The following is a 24,141-nucleotide window of genomic DNA, read 5'->3' as shown; positions in this document are numbered from 1 at the left end:
TCCTCTCTACATGTTGAAAATTTTGGAGTTATGCTCGTTTTACCTTCCTATGCAAGTTGATTCTTGTTCGCACAAGTTGTTTGCTCACAAAATCCATATGCATAGGAAGTGGGTTAGACTTAAATGTGGTAGTCATATTCTTCATGATGCTCTCTTTATGTTTCAATTCCTATCTTTTATCTCGGCATCATTGAAATCATCATGCCTAGCTAGGGGCGTTAAACGATAGCGCTTGTTGGGAGGCAACCCAATTTTATTTTAGTTTCTTGATTTTTGGTTCTGTTTAGTAATAAATAATCCATATAGCTTCTGTTTAGATGTGGTTTTGTGTTTTAATTAGTGTTTGTGCCAAGTAGAACCTTTGGGAAGACTTGGGGATAGTCTTGTTGATCATGCTGTAAAAAACAGAAACTTTAGCGCTCACGAGAATTGCTGCCATTTTTATTTGGAGAGTGCTATTTAGTTAATTCTTTTTGCAGATGATTAATAGATAAATTACTCAGGTTCAGAAATTTATTTGAGAATTTTATGAGTTCCATAAGTATACGTTTGATCCAGATTACTACAGACTGTTCTGTTTTTGACAGATTTTGTTTTTCGTGTGTTGTTTGCTTATTTTAATGAATCTATGGCTAGTAAAATAGTTTATAAACCATAGAGAAGTTGGAATACAGTAGGTATAACACCAATATAAATAAAGAATGAGTTCATTACAGTACCTTTAAGTGGTCTTTTGTTTTCTTATACTAACGGAGCTTACGAGTTTTCTGTTAAGTTTTGTGTTGTGAAGTTATCAAGTTTTGGGTAAGGATTCGATGGGCTATGGAATAAGGAGTGGCAAGAGCCTAAGCTTGGGGATGCCCAAGGCACCCCAAGGTAATATTCAAGGATAGCCAAAAGCCTAAGCTTGGGGATGCCCCGGAAGGCATCCCCTCTTTCGTCTTCATTCATCGGTAACTTTACTTGGAACTATATTTTTATTCACCACATGATATGTGTTTTGCTTGGAGCGTCAATTTATTTTGATTTGCTTGATGTTTGAATAGAATACCAAGATCTGAAATTATTAAATGTTAGAGAGTCTTCACATAGTTGCATAATTATTTGACTACTCATTGATCTTCACTTATATCTTTCAGAGTAGTTTGTCATTTGCTCTAGTGCTTCACTTATATCTTTTAGAGCATGGTGGTAGTTTTATTTTGAAGAAATATATGAACTCTCATGCTTCACTTATATCATTCTGAGAGTCTTAAATAGCATGGTAATTTGCTTAAAATCCTAATATGTTAGGTATTCAAGAATAATAAAACTTTGTTATGAGTGTGTTGAATACTATGAAGTTTGATGCTTGATAATTGTTTTGAGATATGAGGATGGTGATATTAGAGTCATGCTAGTTGAGTGGTTATGAATTTGAGAAATACTTGTGTTGAAGTTTGTGATTCCCGTAGCATGCACGTATGGTGAACCGTTATGTGATGAAGTCGGAGCATGATTTATTTATTGATTGTCTTCCTTATGAGTGGCGGTCGGGGACGAGCGATGGTCTTTTCCTACCAATCTATCCCCCTAGGAGCATGCACGTAGTACTTTGTTTTGATAACTAATAGATTTTTGCAATAAGTATGTGAGTTCTTTATGACTAATGTTGAGTCCATGGATTATACGCACTCTCACCCTTCCACCATTGCTAGCCTCTCTTGTACCGCGCAACTTTCGCCGGTATCATACACCCACCATATACCTTCCTCAAAACAACCACCATACCTACCTATTATGGCATTTCCATAGCCATTCCGAGATATATTGCCATGCAACTTTCCACCATCCCGTTCATCATGACACATTCATCATTGTCATATTGCTTAGCATGATCATGTAGTTGACATAGTATTTGTGGCAAAGCCACTGTTCATGATTCTTTCACACTTGTCACTCTTGATTCATTGCATATCCGGGTACACCGCCGGAGGCATCCATATAGAGTCATACTTTGTTCTAGTATCGAGTTGTAATCATTGAGTTGTACATAAATAGAAGTGTGATGATCATCATTCAATAGAGCATTGTCCCCAAAAAAGAGAGAAAGGCCAAAAAAAGAAAAAGAAAGGCCAAATAAAAATAAAAAAATAAAAAATAAAATAAAAGGGACAATGCTACTATCCTTTTACCACACTTGTGCTTCAAAGTAGCACCATGATCTTCATGATAGAGAGTCTTCTATGTTGTCACTTTCATATACTAGTGGGAAACTTTCACTTTATAACTTGGCTTGTATATTCCAATGATGGGCTTCCTCAAAATGCCCTAGGTCTTCGTGAGCAAGCAAGTTGGATGCACACCCACTAGTTTCTTTTGTTGAGCTTTCATATACTTATAGCTCTAGTGCATCCGTTGCATGGCAATCCCTACTCACTCACATTGATATATATTGATGGGCATCTCCATAGCCCGTTGATACGCCTAGTCAATGCGAGACTATCTTCTCCCTTTTTGTCCTCTCCACAACCATCATTCTATTCCACCTATAGTGCTATGTCCATGGCTCACGCTCATGTATTACATGAAGATTGAAAAAGTTTGAGAACATCAAAAGTATGAAACAATTGCTTGGCTTGTCATCGGGGTTGTGCATGATTTAAATATTTTGTGTGGTGAAGATAGAGCATAGCCAGACTATATGATTTTGTAGGGTAACTTTCTTTGGCCATGTTATTTTGAGAAGACATAATTGCTTTGTTAGTATGCTTGAAGTATTATCGTTTTTATGTCAATATGAACTTTTGTCTTGAATCTTATGGATCTGAATATTCATACCACAATTAATAAGAATCACATTGAAATTATGCCAGGTAGCACTCCGCATCAAAAATTCTGTTTTTATCATTTACCTACTCAAGGACGAGCAGTAATTAAGCTTGGGGATGTTGATACGTCTCCAATGTATCTATAATTTTTGATTGCTCCATGCTATATTATCTACTGTTTTGAATGTTTATGGGCTTTATTATACACTTTTATATCATTTTTTGGGACTAACCTATTAACCTATAGCCCAGTGCCAGTTTCTGTTTTTACCCTGTTTTAGGGTTTCGAAGAAAAGGAAAACTAGACGGAGTCCAATTGACCTGAAACTTCACGAAACTCATTTTTGGAAGAAAAGAAGCCCAGAAGACTTGGAGTGCATGTCGGGGGATCTGCGAGGAGGTCACGAGGCAGGGGGCGCGCCCACCCCCCTGGGCACGCCCTCCACCCTCGTGAGCCCCTCGTGCCCCCCCTGACGTACTTCTTCCGCCTATATATCTACATATACCCTAAAAACATCCGAGAGCACAATAGATCGGGAGTTCCACCGCCAGAAGCCTCCATAGCCACTGAAAACCAATCTAGACCCGTTCCGGCACCCTGCCGGAGGGGGCAATCCTTCTCCGGTGGCCACCTTCATCATCCCGGTGCTCTCCATGGCGAGGAGGGAGTAGTTCTCCCTCGGGGCTAAGGGTATGTACCAGTAGCTATGTGTTTGATCTCTCTCTCTCTCTCTCTCTCTCTCTCGTGTTCTTGATTTGGCACGATCTTGATGTATCGCGAGCTTTGCTATTATAGTTGGATCCTATGTTTCTCCTCCCCCTCTTCTCTCTTGTAATGAATTGAGTTTCCCCTTTGGAGTAATCTTATCGGATTGAGTCTTTAAAGATTTGAGAACACTTGATGTATGTCTTGCCGTGGATATATGTGGTGACAATGGGATATCACGTGATTCACTTGATGTATATTTTGGTTATCAACTTGCGGGTTCCGCCCACGAACCTATGCATAGGGGTTGGCACACGTTTTCGTCGTGATTCTCCGGTAGAACTTTGGGGCACTCTTTGAGGTCCTTTGTGTTGGTTGAATAGATGAATCTGAGATTGTGTGATGCATATCGTATAATCATACCCACGGATACTTGAGGTGACATTGGAGTATCTAGGTGACATTAGGGTTTTGGTTGATGTGTGTCTTAAGGTGTTATTCTAGTACGAACTCTAGGGCTGTTTGTGACACTTATAGGAATAGCCCAACGGATTGATTGGAAAGAATAACTTTGAGGTGGTTTCGTACCCTACCATAATCTCTTCGTTCATTCTCCACTATTAGTGACTTTGGAGTGACTCTTTGTTGCATGTTGAGGGATAGTTTTATGATCCAATTATGTTAGTATTGTTGAGGGAACTTACACTAGCGAAAGTATGAACCCTAGGCCTTATTTCCTAGCATTGCAATACCGTTTACGCTCACTTTTACCATTAGTTACCTTGCTGTTTTTATATTTTCAGATTACAAATACCTTTATCTACCATCCATATACCACTTGTTTCACCATCTCTTCGCCGAACTAGTGCACCTATACAATTTACCATTGTATTGGGTGTGTTGGGGACACAAGAGACTCTTTGTTATTTGGTTGCAGGGTTGTTTAAGAGAGACCATCTTCATCCTACGCCTCCTACGGATTGATAAACCTTAGGTCATGCACTTGAGGGAAATTTGCTACTGTCCTACAAACCTCTGCACTTGGAGGCCCAACAACGTCTACAAGAAGAAGGTTGTGTAGTAGACATCATTTAGCTTGCTGACAATCTCACGGGAGTCCATCTCCACATGCAGGCTTCCAACGTTCAGCTCCTGAGCTAGTTGTGTTGCCCTTTTGCATGCCTGTAACTCCACCATCGCCGCATCCTTGCACTGAGGGTAGACCTGGCACGCCCCGGCCGTGAACGCGCCCTCCTGGTTTCTGAGGACCACTCCTACGCCTCCCAGCTCCCCGCCCTTGGATGTAGCTCCGTCCATGTTTGCCTTCACCCCCCCTTCATCAGGTGGTTGCCATTTTTCCTTTGGAGCAGGGTTGTCTTGCTTGCATTTTTGTCCATGGATGGACTGCCACTCCGCAAGTAACTGGAAAACTCTTCTCGCAATTGCTGCAGCATCTTCGATCCTCTGTCCTTCTCTTGCATTATTCCTGGCTAGCCATAGTGCATACACACCTTGGACCAGGACGGCCTTCTCATCATCGGATGCTGCCGGAAACCACGCCATGAGCCACCTAGACAATGCACTCTGGGGGCGTGCTGACTCCGGTGGGATCGCCACCGATACCCCCAATTCCGACTGCATGATCTTTCAGAATTTTGCTGAGTGAAAGCAGCCCCAAAATCTATGATAGTTGGTTTCATCTCTGCCACATGCAACGCAAACAACTCCCTCCTTGATCTTCCTCCTCTGTAGCTCGGTGCCCACATCTAGCCCATTTCGAATAAGATGCCACATGTGTATTTTAACCTTGCTCGGCGCTACAGTATCCCATAGGCTCAACCAAGATTTGTGTTCTGCCACCGGAGATGAGGTTTCCGGCCTACATGCTTTTAGGCATTTCTGTGCCATTCTCAAGTGGTAAGCTGACCGCACCGTGAACACCCCGTTTTTGGTGAAGTTCCAAGCTAAGTAGTCATCCATTGCTGGCCCCCCAATCGGGATATGCAGGACCTCCTCCACCTCGTCCGGGGCAAACATGGACTGCACCTTGCTGTGATCCCAAGCATTTCCTTGATCATTGAGTAGATCACCGACCCTCATGATCCCATGTATATAGTTCTGGCCCAGTGGCCTTAGGCATCACTTCCTTGGTATCCAATTGTCATGATGTATTTTAATTCTTGTTCCATCCCCAATCCTCCAAATGAGCCCATCTAATAGGAGATTCCTCCCATGAATAATGCTTCTGAAAGTGAAGGAACCGCCATTCGGGCAAGTTGCATTAAGGATCGAACCATCCCCGAAATATCTAGCTTTCAAGACTCATGCACACCTAGCTAGGAGGTTTAAGCAAACATAAGTAGTAGTCTTTGGTTGAGCGCCTGCTCCCCGCGTTGAGCGCCCGCCGCTGGCCACTCCAGCCCTGGCGTCCACCCCCTCCCGCCAGCGGCCACTCCGGCCACGGCAGCCACCCTCCTCTGTTCCGGTCCCGGTTCTGTTCGTGTCTCCGCGTCCCTCGTCCTGTCGTGGTTCTGGTTCTTCGCGCACCATGGCCGCCAGATCTGCGAGCCCGAAGTCAGTCTCATCGGTGTTTCCTCAGCCTCGGTAGGTGGTCTCTGGTCTGGACCTCTCGGGCTCGCCTGTCGCCCGGTCGCCATCTGAGGCTTCGGCCGCTGCCCGCTCCGTGGAGGCGGGAGCCGTGCCGCTAGCTGACGAGGCGGGGTCTGCCTGGCGACGGCCGGGTCCATCCAGGAAGGCGCGTTGGTGTCGGCGCAAGGCGCTGCGCAAGGCCGGCGCGGCTCGTGGCACGCCGCGGCCTCCGTCGGCCTCCTCGTCGGAGCACGAGCGGCCCTCGTGCTTTAACTGCTTCCGAGATGGCCACCGCAAGCAAGACTGCAATTTTCCCCCGTTGTGTATCCGCTGCAACCTTGAGGGCCATACGTCGGGCCAGTGCAAGAGACCTCGTAGCCCTGTCCCGGTGGAGGAGCTGCGCCAGGCGGCCATCGGCAAGGTGGCAAGGTCGGGTTTTGAGCACTCGTCAGCCAGGCTCGCGGGGCGGATCTCGCTGGTGCCCAGACAGGATTCATTGTCGGAGCTGCCGGCACGATCAGTGTCGGGCTTGCCGGCGCTCTGCCCCCAACCCCCGCCGCTGACGGTGCAGGGGACCGATGGAGACATTTGCGTCCTCCGTCGCTCGCCGGCCATGGATGATATGGAGGACAGGCTTCACTTGGCGGTTGTGGCCTACATTGGTGGGGCACATCCGGCGGTCTCATGCGTCGAGGCTGCGGAGGCGATTTCGGCGCAGTTGGGTATTCTGCGGCACAGGTTCTTTGTTCATCGTTTTCACCCTGAAGACTTCCTGGTGGTCTTCGTCGTGCAAGAGTTGCGCAACCTGGCCACGGGCTACGACTTCATCAAGCACGCTGGCTTCAAGCTCTTCTTCAAGCCGTGGCTGCGCCAAGCTCAGGCCACCGCTAGGGTCATGAGAGTTCTGGTGGATATCATGATTGAGGGCATTCCTTCACGTGCCTAGGAGTGGGAGACGGCGGCCAAGCTTCTTGGCGCTTCGTGTGACATTATCAGCTTGGCCTCGGAGACAGCAAATCGCGAGGATCTGTCATTGTTCAAGTTGCAGGCATGGTGTCGTGACCCGGACCTCGTTCCGGTGCAGAAGAAGATCTGGATCCCGGAGCCGCAGGTGGAGTACGCGCGTCCGGCCGGCAGCCGCCTCTTGGAGTACCCGGCCCTGATCCACATCGCGTGCATGCGAGACTTCACCCCGCCAGAAAACTGGCGTCGGCCAGAGAGCTCAGATGGTAGCGGGCAAAGCGGGCTCCCAGATGATTCGGACGATTCCTTTGAGGGAGGTGACACGGTGGTCATGCCATGGACGAGAGGGGTCCCGGACAGGCATGGTGCTGGAAGTCCGGCGAGCTTCGCCGGAGCTGGTGGTGATGGCCGTACTTACTGTCAGGCTTTGGTGGGTCGGCTCGGGCAGTCAAGCTGGCGGCTGCCAGCGATGCAGGAAGCTGTTGGGGCTGGTCCCATGCAGAAAAGCTATGCGCCCCGGCTGTCTGCTGTGCCTACGTGGTGCCCCCCACAAGTTGCCGTTCGGCCATCGCAGGGAGCGGCATAAGTGGACAAGGATTCAAACAGGCGGACGGTAAATTTGGTTGGTGAGGTGGCGGGTTTTCATTGCTCGCGGGCTCCTCAGGGTGCTGTAGCGGGATGGGTCCCACCGACAGCCGGCACTGCGATCACCCCGATAGTTCAGGATCTGGTGATCCTTGCATCTGTGGGCCTTCCTTCGCAGGTGGGCCTTCACGTGGGTGTCCAGGAGGATCCCGATGCGAGTATGACCAATAAGGGCCAAAGGGAGCGGGTGGCCATTGGCGCGGTTGACCAGATGGACCCCGAGGAGACCGGCACGGCCAGCCAAGAGCCCGCCATGATTGGGGCAGGAGCGCTGGTGGCCTTCCAGGGTGGGCCTGGCCACAAGGAGATACGGGTTTGTCCCATCCCCCAGGCCCCACCTGTATTGGTGGGGGCGACATCTGTTGGCTTGGAGCCTTCCCAGGGCGACCGGGTGGCCCCGACACGCTTGGACCCACCTGAGCAGGCGACCAATGATGCTTGCCAGAGGATCATGATTGCGGTTCCGGAGGAGACGGATGCGGGCCAATCAGGCGAGGTTGGGGAGATCCTGGGAGATTCGTGCACCCCCATGTGTGTGCTAGCCAATCATGGCCAGGAGGCGGTTAGTCCGGCGGGTAGGGTTTCACACGTGGTGCCTCAGGGAGTTTTAGCTGATTTTACAGCGGTTTCAAGCGTTCCCCAGGACATGCAGATCGTCAACTCGACATGCACCGAAGGCATGACTGCCAAGGAGGTGGAGGCCTTCTCCAAGCTTAAGTGGTTCTGCTCGCAGCTGATGAAAAAGTTGGCGCCACCCCTACTTCAGGAAGTTCAAGCCTCGTCCCTGAGGCCGAAGGCCATTCCTTTCACGCCGCGTCGTAGCACGAGGGGGAACAAACGTCCTACGATCAGCAGAAACACCACGGTGACCAAGGTAGAGAATGTTCTCATGAGGGCACTTGGGATGGCGCCAGGCGACATGGACATTGATGAGGGGCTGGTGGAAGAGCTCCGCGGCATGTTCGACTCCCCGCTTAGAGATCAGCATGTCCGCGTCATTGCCGTTCTCTTCGGCAAGGTGACGCCAAGCCATGGTGACATGGAGAAGGATACGGCGCAGGAGGTGCTGGTCCATTGGGGTGGTTCGGTCCCGGAGTGCTACGCTTCCTTATGGATTTAAATCCCCAGATTCTGTGTTGGAACGTGCGGGGCCTTAACAACCCGGCTAAGCGTTCGGCGGTTAGGGAGTTTGTGCAGGCAGCCAAAGTTAATTTGGTTTGCCTGTAGGAGACTAGGTTGGAGACTGTTAACCACTTTGATGTTATGCAATGTTTAGGTCCGTCCTTCGACAGCTATGATTACTTGCGGCTTGTGAGACGAGGGGAGGGATCCTGTTGGCGTGGGACTCCACGGTCATGGGCATCGACAGTTTCGTGCACGATACCAACTGTCTATCCGGGCTAGTCCACAACAAAGATGGGTCCAACTGGTGGATCACGGGAGTTTACGGCCCGCAAGGAGACGAACTAAAGCTGGAGTTTCTAGATGAGCTTAGGGCCAGAAGAGCCACCTGCCAAGGGCCGTGGATGGTTCTCGGTGATTTCAACATGATCCTCAGAGCTTCGGAGAAGAACAACCTAAATCTTAACAGGAGAATCATGCGCAAATTCAGAGAGTTTGTTGATGAGCAGGAGCTTAAGGAAGTCTACATGCATGGCAGAAGATTCACTTGGACGAACGAACGGGACTCTCTGACCATGACAAAAATTGATAGAGTGCTTGTGTCTGTGGACTGGGAGCTCACCTTCGCTGACTGCCTCTTGCAAGCTTTAGCGACTAACGTCTCGGATCATGTGCCACTCCACCTCTCTACAAGCTCTCCCTTCCATCCAAAAAAATGCTTTCGCTTTGAGCTCTATTGGACGAAGCTCGAGGGCTTTGAGGAGGCTGTGAGAGAGGCCTGGGTGTGTGACGAGACCATTGTGGATCCCTTCAAGCAATTGGATGCGCTGATGAGGAATGCGGCTGTTGCGCTCCAGGCCTGGGGTCAGCGCAAGACGGGCAACATCAAAGTGCAAATGGCGGTGGCCAACTATGTCATTCCGCGGCTTGATCGTGCCCAGGAGGCGAGGCAGCTCACGCAGGCAGAGTTGTGGTTGAGGAGATCTCTGAAACTTGCGCTACTGGGTCTTGCTTCGCTCGAAAGGACCATCGACAGACAGAGATCCAAGATCAGGTGGATCAGGGAGGGGGGCGCCAATACTAAACTATTCCAGGCGGTGGCTAACAGAAGGAGATCTAAGAATTTCATCCCCGACATCAAGCACGGAGACGAGATCATCACGGATCCTGATCGCAAGGGAGAGATCTTCACTGCTGCTTTTGAGAATTCCCTCGGGCAGGCGCAGGCACGAGAGGCCGGCATCGATCTGGACTTTCTTGGTTATGAAGCTAGCGATCTGCATGATTTGGAGCAAATCTTCTCGGAGGACAAAGTTTGGGAAACAATCAAAGGATTGCCCCCGGATCGGGCGCCGGGCCCTGACGGCTACATAGGTGCCTTTTATCAGCGAGCATGGCCTATTATCAAGCGGGATGTCATGGCCGTGTTACTAAAGCTCTACATGGGAGATTCTCGTGGGTTTTGCAGACTGAACCGCGCACACATCGTCCTGATCCCTAAAAAGGAAGATGCCGAGGAAATTGGAGATTATCGCCCCATTAGCCTCCCGCATAGCACTAGCAAGCTCTTTGCCAAGCTGCTGGCTAACAGGGTCAGAAGGAAAATGCCTGAGATCGTGGGTGCCAACCAGTCGGCATTCATCTCCGGTCGATCGTTGCACGACAACTTCCTCTTAGTTAGGCAAGTTGCGAGGAAGATTCATGCCTGCAAGATCCCTGGAGTATTCCTCAAGCTCGACATTTCGAAGGTCTTCGATTCCCTGTCTTGGCCATTCCTTTTTGAGGTGCTTCGTGTCATTAGTTTCGGGCAAAAGTGGATTGCTTGGATTGCGGCCCTCCTCCGCACGGCAAACACCAAAGTGATAGTTAACTGAGTGCCAGGAAGGAGTTTTACTCATGCCAAAGGTCTTAGACAAGGTGATCCGGTCTCACCCCTCCTATTTGTCATCGCCATGGATGTGTTGTCGAAGATCATCAGCATAGCAGCGACGGAGGGAGTTATCAGCTTGTTCCCGGGGATTTCGGCCATGCAGCGGCTATCTATATATGCATACGACATCGCGCTCTTCGTCAGACCTTCGGCGACTGATCTATAGTTCGTTAGACAAGTGCTACAGATCTTTGGCCAGGCGTCAGGCCTGAGGGTGAACTATGTCAAGTCTTCGGCTATTCTTATCAAAGGAAGCGATGCGGATCGTCGGCGCGTGGCCGATATGCTCCATTGCCAGGAGGGAACTTTCCCATGCAAATACTTGGGTCTGCAGCTCGCGATCAGGCAATTGACCCGTGCGGAGTGGCAACCAATGCTTGATCATGCCAAGCACTTCGTCCCTGCATGGCAACGAGGGCTCATCCAACGGCCTGGCAGACTTATCCTTGCCAAATCTGTGATAGCTGCCAAGCCGGTCCACCACTTCATGGTCACAGAGGCTCCAGATTGGGTCTTTGATGAGCTGGACAGATGGATGAGAGCCTTCTTCTGGAAGGGGAAGGAGAAGGTCAATGGAGGACAATGCCTCGTCGTGTGGAATTCTATCTGTCGTCCTACGGAGTATGTCGGTTTGGGAATCAAATCCCTCAAGCAACAAGCACTGGCGCTGAGAGTCCGTTGGGAGTGGCTGCGCCGCACAGACCAGTATAGACCTTGGCAGGGCCTTCCCATGGTCACGGACTGCATGGCGAAGAGGGTCTTTGATAGCCTGGTGTGCATCAAGGTGGGGGCGGGCAGCAGAGTATTGTTTTGGAGTGATGGATGGATTCGCGGGTTCGCTGCCATTGACATCGCGCCGCTGATCTACGGTCTGGTTGATACACGCACCCACAATCGGCGCACGGTGGAGCAAGCACTTGACAACGATGCTTGGCTGCAGGGCATCAAGGGTGATCTTTCTTTTTCGGCACATCTGCAGCTCTTACATCTTGGTCGGGCAATCGCCATGGTCCTGAGAGACGCCCACTCGGACGATCTCTTCACATGGCCTGCGGATGCTTCTGGAGTCTACACGGCTCACTCGGTATATCACAAACTTTGTCTCGGGATGGAGAAATCGTCCTTCGCCGCGTGCATTTGGCGGAGCTGGGCCCCCCTTAGATGCAAGATCTTCATGTGGCTGGCCATCCAACATCGCATTTGGACTTCGGATCGTCGGGCTAGGCACGGTTTGCAGGCCCTGCCATCGTCATGTTACACCTGTCTCCAAGAGGAAGACAACGCTGAGCACATCCTCTTGCAATGCGTTTTTGCGAGGGAGGTCTGGTACTACGCCATCAATGAGTGCAACATGGATATCCCGGCGCCGGACGCTGGTAGCACGATGTTGGAGTGGTGGTTGCAAGCGAGGAGGCAGTTTCACCGCGCCGAGCAACGTGGGTTCGATACTTTGGTCATGATCACGGCGTGGGCTCTCTGGAAGCAACGCAACGCGAGAGTCTTTGACAGGAGGCAACAGATCGTGACGCCTACGCAGCTATGGCATCTTATTGTCGTTGACATTTTGGACCTCAAGAGAGCAGGGGTTGGAGTAGGAGGATTAGATCGTTTCGTGAGAGAGTAGCCTAGCGTGTTGTGTGGAGTCCGCTTGCAAGGATGTACGCATCCTTTGCTAGCCTCTTGTATATCACTTTCTTCCTTCTGTAAAATTACGGTACGCCATTGCGTACTCTCGAAAAAAAAGACTCGTGCACACAAGGAGTTTGGCACCTGAAGTATTCTCCAGGCTTGCTTGGCAAGCATCGCTTGGTTGAAAACTTCTGGGTCACGAAACCCGAGTCCGCCCTCATGCTTTCTAACACACATTTTATCCCAAGCGATCCAATGTACCTTTTTTTGACCATTAGCTTCACCCCACCAGAAGTTCGAAGAGATAGATGACAGATTCCCGCACATTTTCTTCGTGAGTTGAAAACAACTCATGGTAAAGGTTGGTGTTGATTGGAGACCCGACTTGACAAGCACCTCCCTCGCCATCTTGGATAGACCTTGCCCCTTCCATCCGCCTACTTTCCCTCTAGCACTCTCCTTTACATACTTGAGCGTTCCTTCCTTCGATTTCCCAACAACTGTGGGGAGCCCTAGATACCTCTCACTTAGGGCCTCCTCAGAAATGCCAATAGTCTTATTCACCTCCTGTTTCAATGCATCCGGGCAACCTTTCCCAAAGAAAATACCAGATTTTTGAAGGTTAACTTTCTGTCCCGACGCCACTTCATACTCCTGCAAAATGACGTGAAGAGCCTCAAAGTTATCCCGGGATCCCTCCAAGAACACCACACTATCATCTGCAAAGAGGAGGTGAGTAACGGTCGGCCCATTGCATCCAAACGACACCCCTTTGATTTCCTTCTTACTGCGTGCATTCTTTAGCAAAGCTGAGAAACCTTCTACGCAAAAAAGGAAGAGATAGGGGGATAGGGTATCTCCCTGTCTAAGTCCACGAGACGGGCAAAACCTGTGAGATAGCCCGCCATTCAACTTGACCGCAAAGGTAGCTGATTTCACACACCTCGTAATCATCTCTGTCCAGTGACTGGAGAAGCCAAATTTGAGTAACATTTGTTCTAGGAAATCCCACTCCACTATGTCATACACCTTCATCATATCCAGCTTTACTGCACATAAAGGTTTTCTTCGCTTCCGCTTTCTAATCGCATGCACACACTCATGTGCCACCAAGACATTGTCTGTTAGTAACCTTCCCGGGACGAAAGCACTTTGTTCCTCAGATATCATAAAAGGTAGAACCCCCTTCAGCCGGTTAGCCAGTGCTTTCGCGGCGATCTTGTACAAGACATTACAGAGACTAATTGGGCGGAACTGTGAAAGCAGCTCCGGTGAGCTTACTTTCGGAATCAACACTAGAGTTGTGTCATTAAATCCATTTGGGGTTGCACCACCGGCAAGGAACTCGCGAACAGCATTACACACATCATTTTTTACTAATGCCCAGTGCTTCTGAAAAAACATGGCCGGCAACTCATCTGGCCCCGGCGCCTTCGTGGGGCCCATCTGGAAGAGCGCCTTCTCAATTTCATCATCCGTGAATGGCGCCCCCAACTTTGCATTCATCTCATTTGTGACGCACCCGCTAATATGTTGCAAAATTCTATCACCATCACGAGAACCCTTCGAAGCAAACAGCTTGGCATAGAACTCAGCAGCCATCTTCCTCATACCATCGTCGTCCGTGCACTTTGATCCATCATCCCTCCTCAAAGCCTTGATAGTGTTTTTCCTTTTACGGTGTGAAGCGCGATTCTGGAAATACTTCGTGTTCTGGTCCCCCTCTGTTAACCAATCAATCCGGGATCTTTGCTTGTAATACACTTCTTCTCTTTCATATAATTCATGTAGTTGATCCTCTATGTCTTTTACTTCCTATCTGTATCCCGTCCGAGCGGCCTGCTCTTTAGCATCCACTAACTGAATCTTGAGGTGAGCGATCTGTTTTTTAATTGAGCCGAAGACTTGGCGGCTCCACTTGTGCATGGCTCTCGACGTGAAAAGGAGGCGGCTGCATGCCGCGCCGAGTCCACCAGCCTCCTGATTGGCTGCATGGGCATCGGCCCATGCACTGGCCACCATGGCCTCGTACCCCTCGTGCCGTGCCCAAGCGGCTTCATAGATAAACGGCCGCTGGCCTCTAGAGTGCGCTACGGCCTATGTCGCCTGCACTTTGACAATTAAAGCCTGATGGTCCGACTCCTCTGTCATAACATGAATCACTTCGGCCGCCGGGAATAACTGCGCGAACTCCGCATTGCACGTGGCTCGGTCTAATCTGGCTTGAATGTTCTTGCTGCCATCTTGCTTGTTATCCCATGTGAATTGGTACCCCGAGAACCCAAGGTCTGCCAGTCCGCAGTCGGACAAGCAGTCAGCAAATTGCGCCATTTGGTTCAAATTTCTCGGATTGCCCCCAATCTGCTCTTTTTGAAAGAGGGCTTCGTTAAACTCCCCCGCACAAAGCCATGGGAGATTATCTTGTGATCGGAAATAATGAAACACTTCCCACGTTTTCTTTCTTGTATCTACACTCGGCTCCTCATAGATTCCAGTGAATCTAAATGTAACATTGTCCACCACCATCTGAGCATCAATATAATACTAGCACCAAGGCCTCACTGTCACCTCCACATGATCTCTCCACCACAAAGCAAGACCCCCACTCTTCCCATTACAGTTCACAGCTACACCATGCTTGAAGCCTAGGCTCCATTTCAGTCTCTCCATTGAGCTTGAAGATTTTTTTTGTTTCAGATAAAAAAAACCACCGCTGGGTTGTGTGACCTAACCAGGTCCCGAAGTTCGCCTACTGTCGGGTCCAACCCCAATCCCCGACAGTTCCAGGCTAATATATTCATTGCTCCCGGCGGCCCTGCCTCCTAGCAGGGTCCGCCGCTGAATCATTGTTCTCCCTAATGCGCTCAAACACCGAGGACATTTTCTGCCTTGTGTCTCTAACAAAGGTGTCATTGCCTACTTGTTTGTCTAGATCGCCCTTTACTACCCAATACTGCCTCGGCCTCCTCTTCCTATCCCTTGGGCCTTCATGTCTAGGGCTGCTAGTAGGCCTCGCCTCCCCATTATGCTCTGGTCTAGGCTTTCTCACATAGTATCCTTGTTTTCGTTCCCTTCCACTGAAAGAATTCGATGTACCAGCATCACCATGATCCCACTGCCCGTACTGCTTGTACCTGAACCTTAGTTCAGTCTGCCTTTCTTGTTGTCTCTGTCTCAGTTCGGACCGAAGAACTCTCTCTCTCTCCCTCTCTCTCTCTCTCTCTCTCTTCTGCTCAAGATCCTCCCGCAAGTCCCTTTCCCTCACTGAATCCTTCTCGTGTCGTTGCTCATTGGGTCTAGCATCATGATCATAACTCCCCATTGCCTCCCCGCCAGTGCGGGAGGCTGCTGGAGTGGTAAATTCATTATGCAAATTGCGCTTGGTTGGAAGATCCCGGACTGTTCCAGGATTCCTTCGGTGTCCCTCCCCTTCACTGGACCTTACACTGCCAAAACAGTTTGCACTGCCCGAAGGGCCACGGTGAACCCCGTCCTTCGGCCCCCACGAACGCCCTGGGGATGCTCGGAGCCACTCCCCCCCACTGTTGATCAGGATCCACCGCCGGAACACAGCCATTCTCACCATTAACGAGTCGTCCACACTTGAAGCAAAAGTGTGGGATTTTCTCATACTTGAAGTCATACCAAGTTTTTTCCAGATCATCCCCCGATTTCTTTAGCAGGAATCCTCTCACTAGAGGCTCAAAAATTGGCAATTTAACTCTGAATCTCAGCTTCGAGCCTTTCACGAACCCATCCTTTTCCACATCAACCCTAACCATTTTTCCTAGCCAGTTCCCAAGTGCTTCCCCGAACGCCTTCGATCTTTTGTCCAAAGGCAGATCCTCCACACGAACCCAAACATCAATACTGTAAAACTTCATCTCCGATGGTCTCGTTTCTCCATCATAGTCCTTAAGAGCCAGAGTATTGAAATCAAATTGCCATGGACCATTATTTAGGGCGTGTTTCCAATCTCCCTCGCTACCAAACCATACTGCAAACAGGTTCCTCCCAATGATCTTGAACCGCGCCTCCTTATGTAACCCCCAAGCCCTGGACATGGAGTTCTCTAGGCCACTCTTATTCACAGGCCTGGGTGTGAATGCTTTACCAATCGCCGACCACTTCGCCGCTTTGACCTGCTCCTGCCCAGGCTACTTGAAGACGAAGCCTTTAGCCTCTTTCTCTGTCAGCGCCAAACCCCCCAGTCGCGCCATCAATCCCCGGGGACACAGAGGCGTATATGCTATGGGAGCCCAGTGGCGTCCTCATTTCGTTGTCCGGTGTCTCCTTTTGTGTCGGCTGCTTTGGCGTTGTTCCCGTCCTCCCCGAGGTCATCCCTGTTGCCGCCGCCGCTCCCTGCCCCGCCGCCACCGACGCGTTCCGTGCCGCCGGTCCACCATCTTTCTTCCTCTCCTCCATGTCTTCCTCACCGGAGAGAGATCCGCACCCCGGCGCAATCACGTTCAGAGACGCCGTTGTCCCCTCCCGTATCGCCATGATCCACACCACCACCGTTCGCAAAACCCTAACCCTAGCGCTTGAGTCGATCGCCTCAAATCGCCCCTCCGTGTTTTACGTACGAGGTGGTTAGCCTTGCGCTGCTGCCCACAGGTCAGCTGCACGCTGTGGAATCCACTCCTGAAAAACTACTTACCCGCGGTTGTCTCAAAAAAAAAAAAAACCCTGCGTGCCCGCGGTCTCGGTTTTCTGCAATTGGCTGGCGGCCTGGCGCTCCACCCCGTGTCCTTCTATCCAAAAGCGACGGAGAGACTCCCGGCGGCGAGCAGGTCAGTGCCCTCCGTCTCCTCCTTGGTTCCTCTCTCTCCGGACGTCTTCCAACATCCCTCGCCGCAGTCCCCCACCGCTGCCGCCTAGCACGAGTCCGAGTAGACGCCCCGCTGCCCCGCATCTCGGCCTCCGTGGCGGTGGCGGGCTGCTCGCCGCCGCCGCCTGCCACCGGCCATCCTCCTCCCGAGCCCCATGTCCACCCCTTCCCCCGTCGCCCCTCCCTCTTACAACCTTCTCCATTGGAGCAGCTCGACATGAACCCTAATCCTCTGCTGCTGTTTTTTTTAGGTTGTCCTGTTGTTCTATCCGATTTTGCACTGCTGGTTGTCCTGCTCTTCCAGCTGATTGCAGTGGTGTTCTTCTCGCAGTTTGAAGGTAATTCTTCATCCAAACTTGCCACAAAGAATTTACCGCTGTCTTGTTGTACGCAACATCTTACAAGCAGATAGTAGCAGAATCATGTCAGATTAATTAGAGTTGGTTTCTTGCATGGATGCTGAACATAAAAGAAGTAGCAGGAGAAGAATTGTGTTGACAAAATTGTATTTTGAATTATGTGTTCTTGCGCTAGCATATCTCAGTACACAGAGGGGAGGGGATAATTTAGGCAGCTTTAGTGACGATGAGGCATAATCTTAGGAAGTATTTGCCCAAAGAGATGTATGATGGTTCCGAAGTGTCTTGCTATGATGCATTGTGTTTAACTAAGTAAAACTTCCATGACTTGTGCACCATATTGCGTGAGAAGTGTGGCTTCTGTGACGTTGTACATGTTACCGTGGAAGAAAAGGTTGCTATGTTCTTGTTGGTAGTTGTACATGGTCTTAGAATGAGGTTGCTGTGTGGCACTTACAAGCGGTCTTTAGAGTTGGTTTCTTGTATGGATGCTGAAAATAAGAGAAGCAGGGGAAAGATTAGTTGTACCAAATGGTACGGCTCTCTCTCTCTCTCTTGACATTTGAATTATTTTCTTTACTTGTTAGAGCAACTCTAGCAAAATTGTCGAAACAGTCTGAACTCCATATTTACCATCAGTTTGGAGTTTTTGGCCAAAAGGTTCCTCTAGTAGATTCGTCATTCCACACTCATTGCCATAATTTTTGAAGCGCCCTCCATGCTTGCCTCTCCAGCCTCCATATTTGCAGTCCGCAAGCACATTTTTGGAGTGCGCTCCGTCCACAAAATTTGTGTCCCGATGGAAATTTCAAGCTGTGGTCTTCATCCTCTCCCCTCCCGAGCAAAGAGTAGCCTTCGTCGCCATCGCCACCTTCTCCTGCTCCTCGCTGCTGCCTTCTTCTGCCCTCGTCCACATCCACCAACGTGTTCGCGTCGTCGCCAAGGTCAACGCTCTCCTCTAGATTTAGGCGGGGTTCCTCCTGATCATGTGCGAGCTTCAACGGGGCTCGGGAGGTCGACGCCTAGCTCCTCCCGCCGTGAGCACTCCCAGCCGCGGAGGAGCGACCAACCTTGCCCTCAAGGCGCAGCGATGTGGGATTGAAGGGAGACACGGGGTGTGTTGTTCGGCGGCCCTTGACGCGGACGGCGGCTAACGGAGTAGCACTGAGGCTGGCGCATTGGTGACCCCTTCACAAGCGAGTGCCGAAGCCTCTGTCCTTCGCTTCTATTTCTCCCGCAGCACTAGTGTGTGGCAGCAGCGATGCGGGTTTGGCTGGAGCACACGAAGCGCGACCGACGGAGCACTGGTGTGATTGTGCATGGCTGGGTGGCGAGGGAAAGAGAGGCGTTGAGGCGTGGCGGCTCAACCCTAGCAAGATTTGTGTGTGATGCGTGGCGGGGGAAGCAGCTGGAGCGGACTAGGACGGCGGATTGGGAGCCAGCGCGGGCGGGCAGAGTCAAGAGCCGGCGGATGGGGGACCTAGAGGGGTGACGGCGCCAGTGGAGAACGGCAGTGGCCAGGCAGCAACGGCGGGAGCAGCATCAGTCGTCCAAGAGGAGGAGGCAGCGGCACAAGATGGGATCAAGCACAAGTTGCTCGTCCGAAGAGAAAAAAAACCCTAGGGCTCTAATACCATGTTAGGAAATATGCAACTTGTATTCCCAGGTGGCCATAGGCCAGTATATGTGTGGTACAATATGCAGAAAGCCCCTTATAGAACGGGGAAAATACAAAAGGTACACAGCTAAATATATATAACTAGTTTGGTCAGCATCACCCAGTCATCACGTGCACATTTCTCATGCCCCGTTGAATCTCAACTCTGAGAAGCAATGGATAATGCATTAAGTCATCCATAGTATGGATGATGAAAGGGGACATGAGACAACAGGGATGCTTATTCACTTGCACTCAGCAAGAACAGGGAAGGTGCGACTGGTTTCTCTTCCTTCAGCTTTCGCAGACTCGTGGTGGCCTGCGCTGCACCTGGCTGGGTCAATGCTACAAAAGGTGAAGCCAGTACTTCAATGTGCAATGCCTCCGGTCAACAAGAGTATCCGCCACTGGCGTGGCTTCTGTTGCGCGTCACCAGATAATGACGTGGAACTGCAATGCGTTAATAAATAATAATAATTTGGTGTAAATAGCTGCACAAAACCTCAGCAATGATACATTTCTAGTTGCATTTATGTAAGAGCATCCAGAGTTTGCCTTTACCAACTCAGATTGTATCACCCCATACCAGATTTAAGGTGTTCGATAGCATATGTCTAGTTGAGCATAGCATACAGTTTTTTTTTCCTGTTCAGGTGTCTGCATTTATGATTTTTACACTAATTGCTTATGAGCATGCCATCTGTAGATGGATTTGAAGGACAGCCTCTCCAGATTTAAGCAGCAACAGGAGAGGTGCCAGTCATCTTTGGCCAGCATAGCTGCAAGCCAAGCTTCAACCACAAAACCAAAGCACAGGGCCCAACCGATTAATGCTCCATCTGCTCCAGCAAGGCCTGCACAACCTATTAAATTTTCAAACGATACAGAAAGGCTGCAACATATTAATTCGATTAGGAAATCTCCTGTTGGGGCACAGATCAAACTTGTCATTGAACTGCTTTACAAGGTACTTCTTGCTAAGCTAGAACGTTATTTGTTCCCCACACTAATGTAAACTGGCAAATTTCTTCCCCTGTTAAGGCGTTGCAAATTCTTTCGTTGATCCTGCAAATCATCATGGTAATGCATTCTAAAAGAAGTATTCTGCTAGTTGAGTTTATATGCCAGTAATTGTTATGATTCTCCATGTGGAATTAATTAATATTTTAGGCTGATAATTTATTCCACCTTCTTTTCTGGCCTCGGTCAGTGATGTCTTTTCTCTCAGGATCCTCTTGCAAGCTTTTGATGAATTCAATGAATTCAGGTAGATGATTCTCCAGCATAACCCTAATAACACTGGAGTTGACATTTGGATTTATAAGTGGGGGCCATCTTCCTTTGCCTCCAAAACCTATAGGTTCTCTTTCGATCATATTCAGGCCCTTATTTTTCTCAAACCGGTTCTTGAACTCTAAATGCACCTCCAAGATTAAGGCATTTGTTTGGTTTCTGCTTAATGACAGTCTCAATAATAAGGGCATGTTGCAGAGACGGAATTTCCAGGTCAGGAACAGTTGTTAACTATGTGCTCTGCGAGGATGGCCACCTTGATACCAGAGATTACCTCTTCTTGAATTGCCACTTGAGCATGGAGTGTTGGGTGCCGATCAATCTACATTTGGATAGTGATCTGGGGATGGAGAACATGATTGTTTTACCCAGGGGGTCCTTCAGCAAACCCTTCTTCATGGAGGCTTTCTCTGTTTGGAGCATTTGAAAACAAAGAAACTGTAAAATCTTTGACAATGAACCCTAGTTTAGGCGCTTTGCCCTTCCTCTTGAAGTGGGGCCTTTCCCTTTTTCCTTTCAGAATGAACTATGGAGTAGGAGCCTAACATTTCCCCTTATAGGCTGGCTTGATGATCTGGGCTAAGCCCGTCTGCCCCTCTCTCTTCTGTATGTAGCTGTCGTATTATAACAATTTTCTACCATGGTTTGCTTTCTGCGCATTAATATTCTTTGGTGCTTAGAAGTTGTAAATATCTTCACCAAGAGCATTATGTGAACCTTCGTTGTAAACTGCAGTGCTGTGTCTCACTCCTGGAATTGATATTTTACTGCAGACAAGACAAGCTTTTACGGCAGAGCAGATAAATGATGCAACTTACGTTGATATCAATGCTAATAAGGCTGTCTTTGACAGTCTGAGGAATAACCTCAAAGTACAGTATGATGGGAGGCGTTTCTCGTACAAGGTAATTGCTACTTACTAGTTATGCTTTCAATACGTAGCTTGAATCTTCTAGGCGCTTCTTGCTTCATATATAATATTTTTTTGTAATTGATATGAAGATACTTTTAATTGTATTACTGAACAAAACATCAGAAATGTGTTATGTCCATAGACTTATCTTTCTGTTTGAAGTTGAATTAGTTCAAAGGTGTCATTGTTATTTGGTTGTTGGAACTTGTGCAGTCCAAGCATGATCTGGAGGGGAAAGATCAACTACTTGATTTGATAAGGTGTCACCAGGAGGGTCTTGCTGTTGTGGAAGTGAAGGATGCATACCCAAGTGTGTTGGAAGATTTGCAGGTGAGAATATGTGACCCTAATTCTCCTGAAGGTGATATACTTTGTGGTTTCTTGGTTAACCAGTTGCTAGTTAACTTTTTATGGTACCCAGACTTTGTAATGTTTCAATCAATCTTGCAGCCATGTGCCTAAAGCTTGGTTTATCCCCAATCTACTTGGATATTTGTTGTTTCACCCAATGGTACTTTATATTTCTCATTTTAACTCTGGACTTCAGAGTACCACGATGGGAGGTTTAGTGGTCACTCATGTTTCTTAGCATCTAGACCTGGTAAAATTACCAATGGCATACCTTGTTGAAATGCTGTCAGTACTCCTGGACAGTTTTGAGGTACCATGAGTTGTGTTGACATCATGAGAATATTCGTTTATGTAGGAAGTTTCCAAGTAATTCTGTAAGAGGGCACAAATCAGTTCTGCTAGCTCTGAACAACAAGAGGGCTCCGTAAATAACAGTTGTTTCATATGGGTTTCTTTTGGTCTGGTAGCATATCTATTGCCTGTTCAACTTGGTTTCATACGAGTTTAATCGCCCTTAAATTTTGTTAAATATGTGGTGCCTATTGAAGTATTAAAGGTAAATTTTAATTTTAGAGTGCATGTGTTTCTGTACATATGTTTTTTTATGATGGGTAATCTTGAGTGCCATGATTTGTGTACACTACATATGTTATACATTGCGTATATCTTTATAACCCATATTGTTGGCTTCTAGGCTCTGAAGGCAGCAGGTGAAGTTTGGCTGTTGTCAAACATGGATTCACAGGAGGACATTGTTTACCCTAACGATCCAAAAGTGAAGATCAAGGTTGATGATGACCTGAAGGAGCTCTTCCGTGGGATTGAGTTACCGCGTGATATGGTTGATATCGAAAAGGAGCTCCAGAAGAACGGCATGAAGCCGATGACCGACACCACCAAACGACGAGCAGCAGCCCAGATCCATGGCGTGAAACCCAAGGCTAAGCCTAAGAAGAAGCAACGCGAGATAACTAAACGGACCAAGCTCACGAATGCCCATCTGCCTGAGCTGTTCCAACATCTTAAATCTTGATTGTGCCGTTATCAGCAACTCCGATGTATTTCGTTTCATCCTACCTCTAGTTAATGTCATCACAATTTTATGTGTGCCTGCAACCCTAGTTTGTGGTTATGTGAGCTCCAAGATCTTGATCCGAGAGCCCTGTTGTATGTAGCATAATCTGACTTGAAGAGTTTGAGATTGTTCTTGATGATCATAATCCTCTCAAAATTGTCATGGTGTAGCATGCCCCATGGAACGGGTTGTTTCGTTCCGGTGGAATGTTTGGCTGCTAGTGGTAGGGCGTGCATGTGTTTGTTAACCGGAATGAGTGTATGTATGTGTAGTATATGTTTGTTCTGTGTTTACTAAAAAATAAAGTAGTACTAGTATGAAGTTACAGGCATTTGCTGCCCAGGTGACAAAGTGGAAGGCTTCCAGTCTGTGCTATCATGAGAAGCGGAAACTGTTGAGGCGAATGATCAGTTAACTCAGCTCTGGTTTTCTAAGAGCATCTTGGGCAGATTGTCTAAAATAGGCACAGCCGATTTTTACATCACAAGGGGGCAAAAACGTTGCTTCAAGTGCACCAGATGCCAAAAAATTACTTCAAGGATAGAGCAACTGCAAAATACAACATACAGTGCTGCAAATTTTTAAGGCAAAGAGGCATCGCAAGACCATAAGAAAACAATTGCTTTACATCACACTGTTGCTTCAACAGGTGCCTTAAAATAGAGCACCCACAAGAAGACGACCATGATGTATTTTAGGGCATCAATTTTAGAGCAACGGTTGAAGATGAACATTTTGATGCTGAAAATTTTGCTTCAAATCAATTTTGGTGCCTTAAAGTTGGCACCTATTGAAGGTGCTCTAAGAAGCTGCCTGCTTTGTTTGGGCTGATGAGAGCTACCGAACAGCAAGGGGCCGTTCGGAAGAGGTCCAGCTGCATGCTCAGGGCATGAGTGGTCGAGATCAGCAGAGTGCTTTGGAGATATGAGGCGCTGTGTAGTGTAAAAACTGAATATTCTCTGTTTTCCTTTGACATTTTTATTTTAAAGTAGAGATGTGAAAGACATCCATTAGTTAGGAAGGATAAAGTTGCCCGTTAATTGACGAAAAACCAGGTTAAAATCATCACGAACTTGCTCACTCATGCATACTACTCCTGACTATGGAGCCACAGGACCCCAACAAACACACCCAACAGACTCAATGCAGCCTCAGACACTTGGTCATACCAATGAAACCCATCGACCCACAACAACTTGAGACGGATATAATAACAAAGACAATAGACACATGGGAGCCAACGTTTGCAGTCTAGACAATTGTATCAT

General features: G+C 48.6%; 1 protein-coding gene across 1 annotated transcript; it reads left to right on the top strand.

The window, feature by feature from the left end:
• The first annotated feature begins 17,005 nt into the window (after positions 1 to 17,005).
• LOC123127984 (uncharacterized) lies at positions 17,006 to 23,015 on the top strand. Its single transcript, XM_044547869.1, has 6 exons — positions 17,006 to 17,187; positions 17,477 to 17,563; positions 19,948 to 20,208; positions 21,308 to 21,439; positions 21,661 to 21,777; positions 22,493 to 23,015. Exons 3-6 carry the CDS (start codon positions 19,948 to 19,950, stop codon positions 22,829 to 22,831), a joined length of 849 nt encoding a protein of 282 aa, XP_044403804.1. The 5' UTR covers positions 17,006 to 17,187; positions 17,477 to 17,563; the 3' UTR covers positions 22,832 to 23,015.
• Positions 23,016 to 24,141: the final 1,126 nt, after the last annotated feature.

The sequence above is a fragment of the Triticum aestivum genome, chromosome 6A (assembly GCF_018294505.1).
Source record: "Triticum aestivum cultivar Chinese Spring chromosome 6A, IWGSC CS RefSeq v2.1, whole genome shotgun sequence".
NCBI classification, from domain to species: Eukaryota; Viridiplantae; Streptophyta; class Magnoliopsida; order Poales; family Poaceae; genus Triticum; species Triticum aestivum.
Note: the sequence above shows the minus strand (reverse complement) of the source record. Positions and strands in the feature narration are given on the sequence as shown.

Excerpts from the sequence above, each read along its gene's own strand:
- LOC123127984 (XM_044547869.1), top strand. The coding sequence starts at position 19,948 with ATGGATTTGAAGGACAGCCTCTCCAGATTTAAGCAGCAACAGGAGAGG. Across the intron at positions 20,209-21,307 it reads TCATTGAACTGCTTTACAAG|ACAAGACAAGCTTTTACGGC; the intron begins GTACTTCTTGCT and ends ATTTTACTGCAG. Across the intron at positions 21,778-22,492 it reads GTGTGTTGGAAGATTTGCAG|GCTCTGAAGGCAGCAGGTGA; the intron begins GTGAGAATATGT and ends GTTGGCTTCTAG.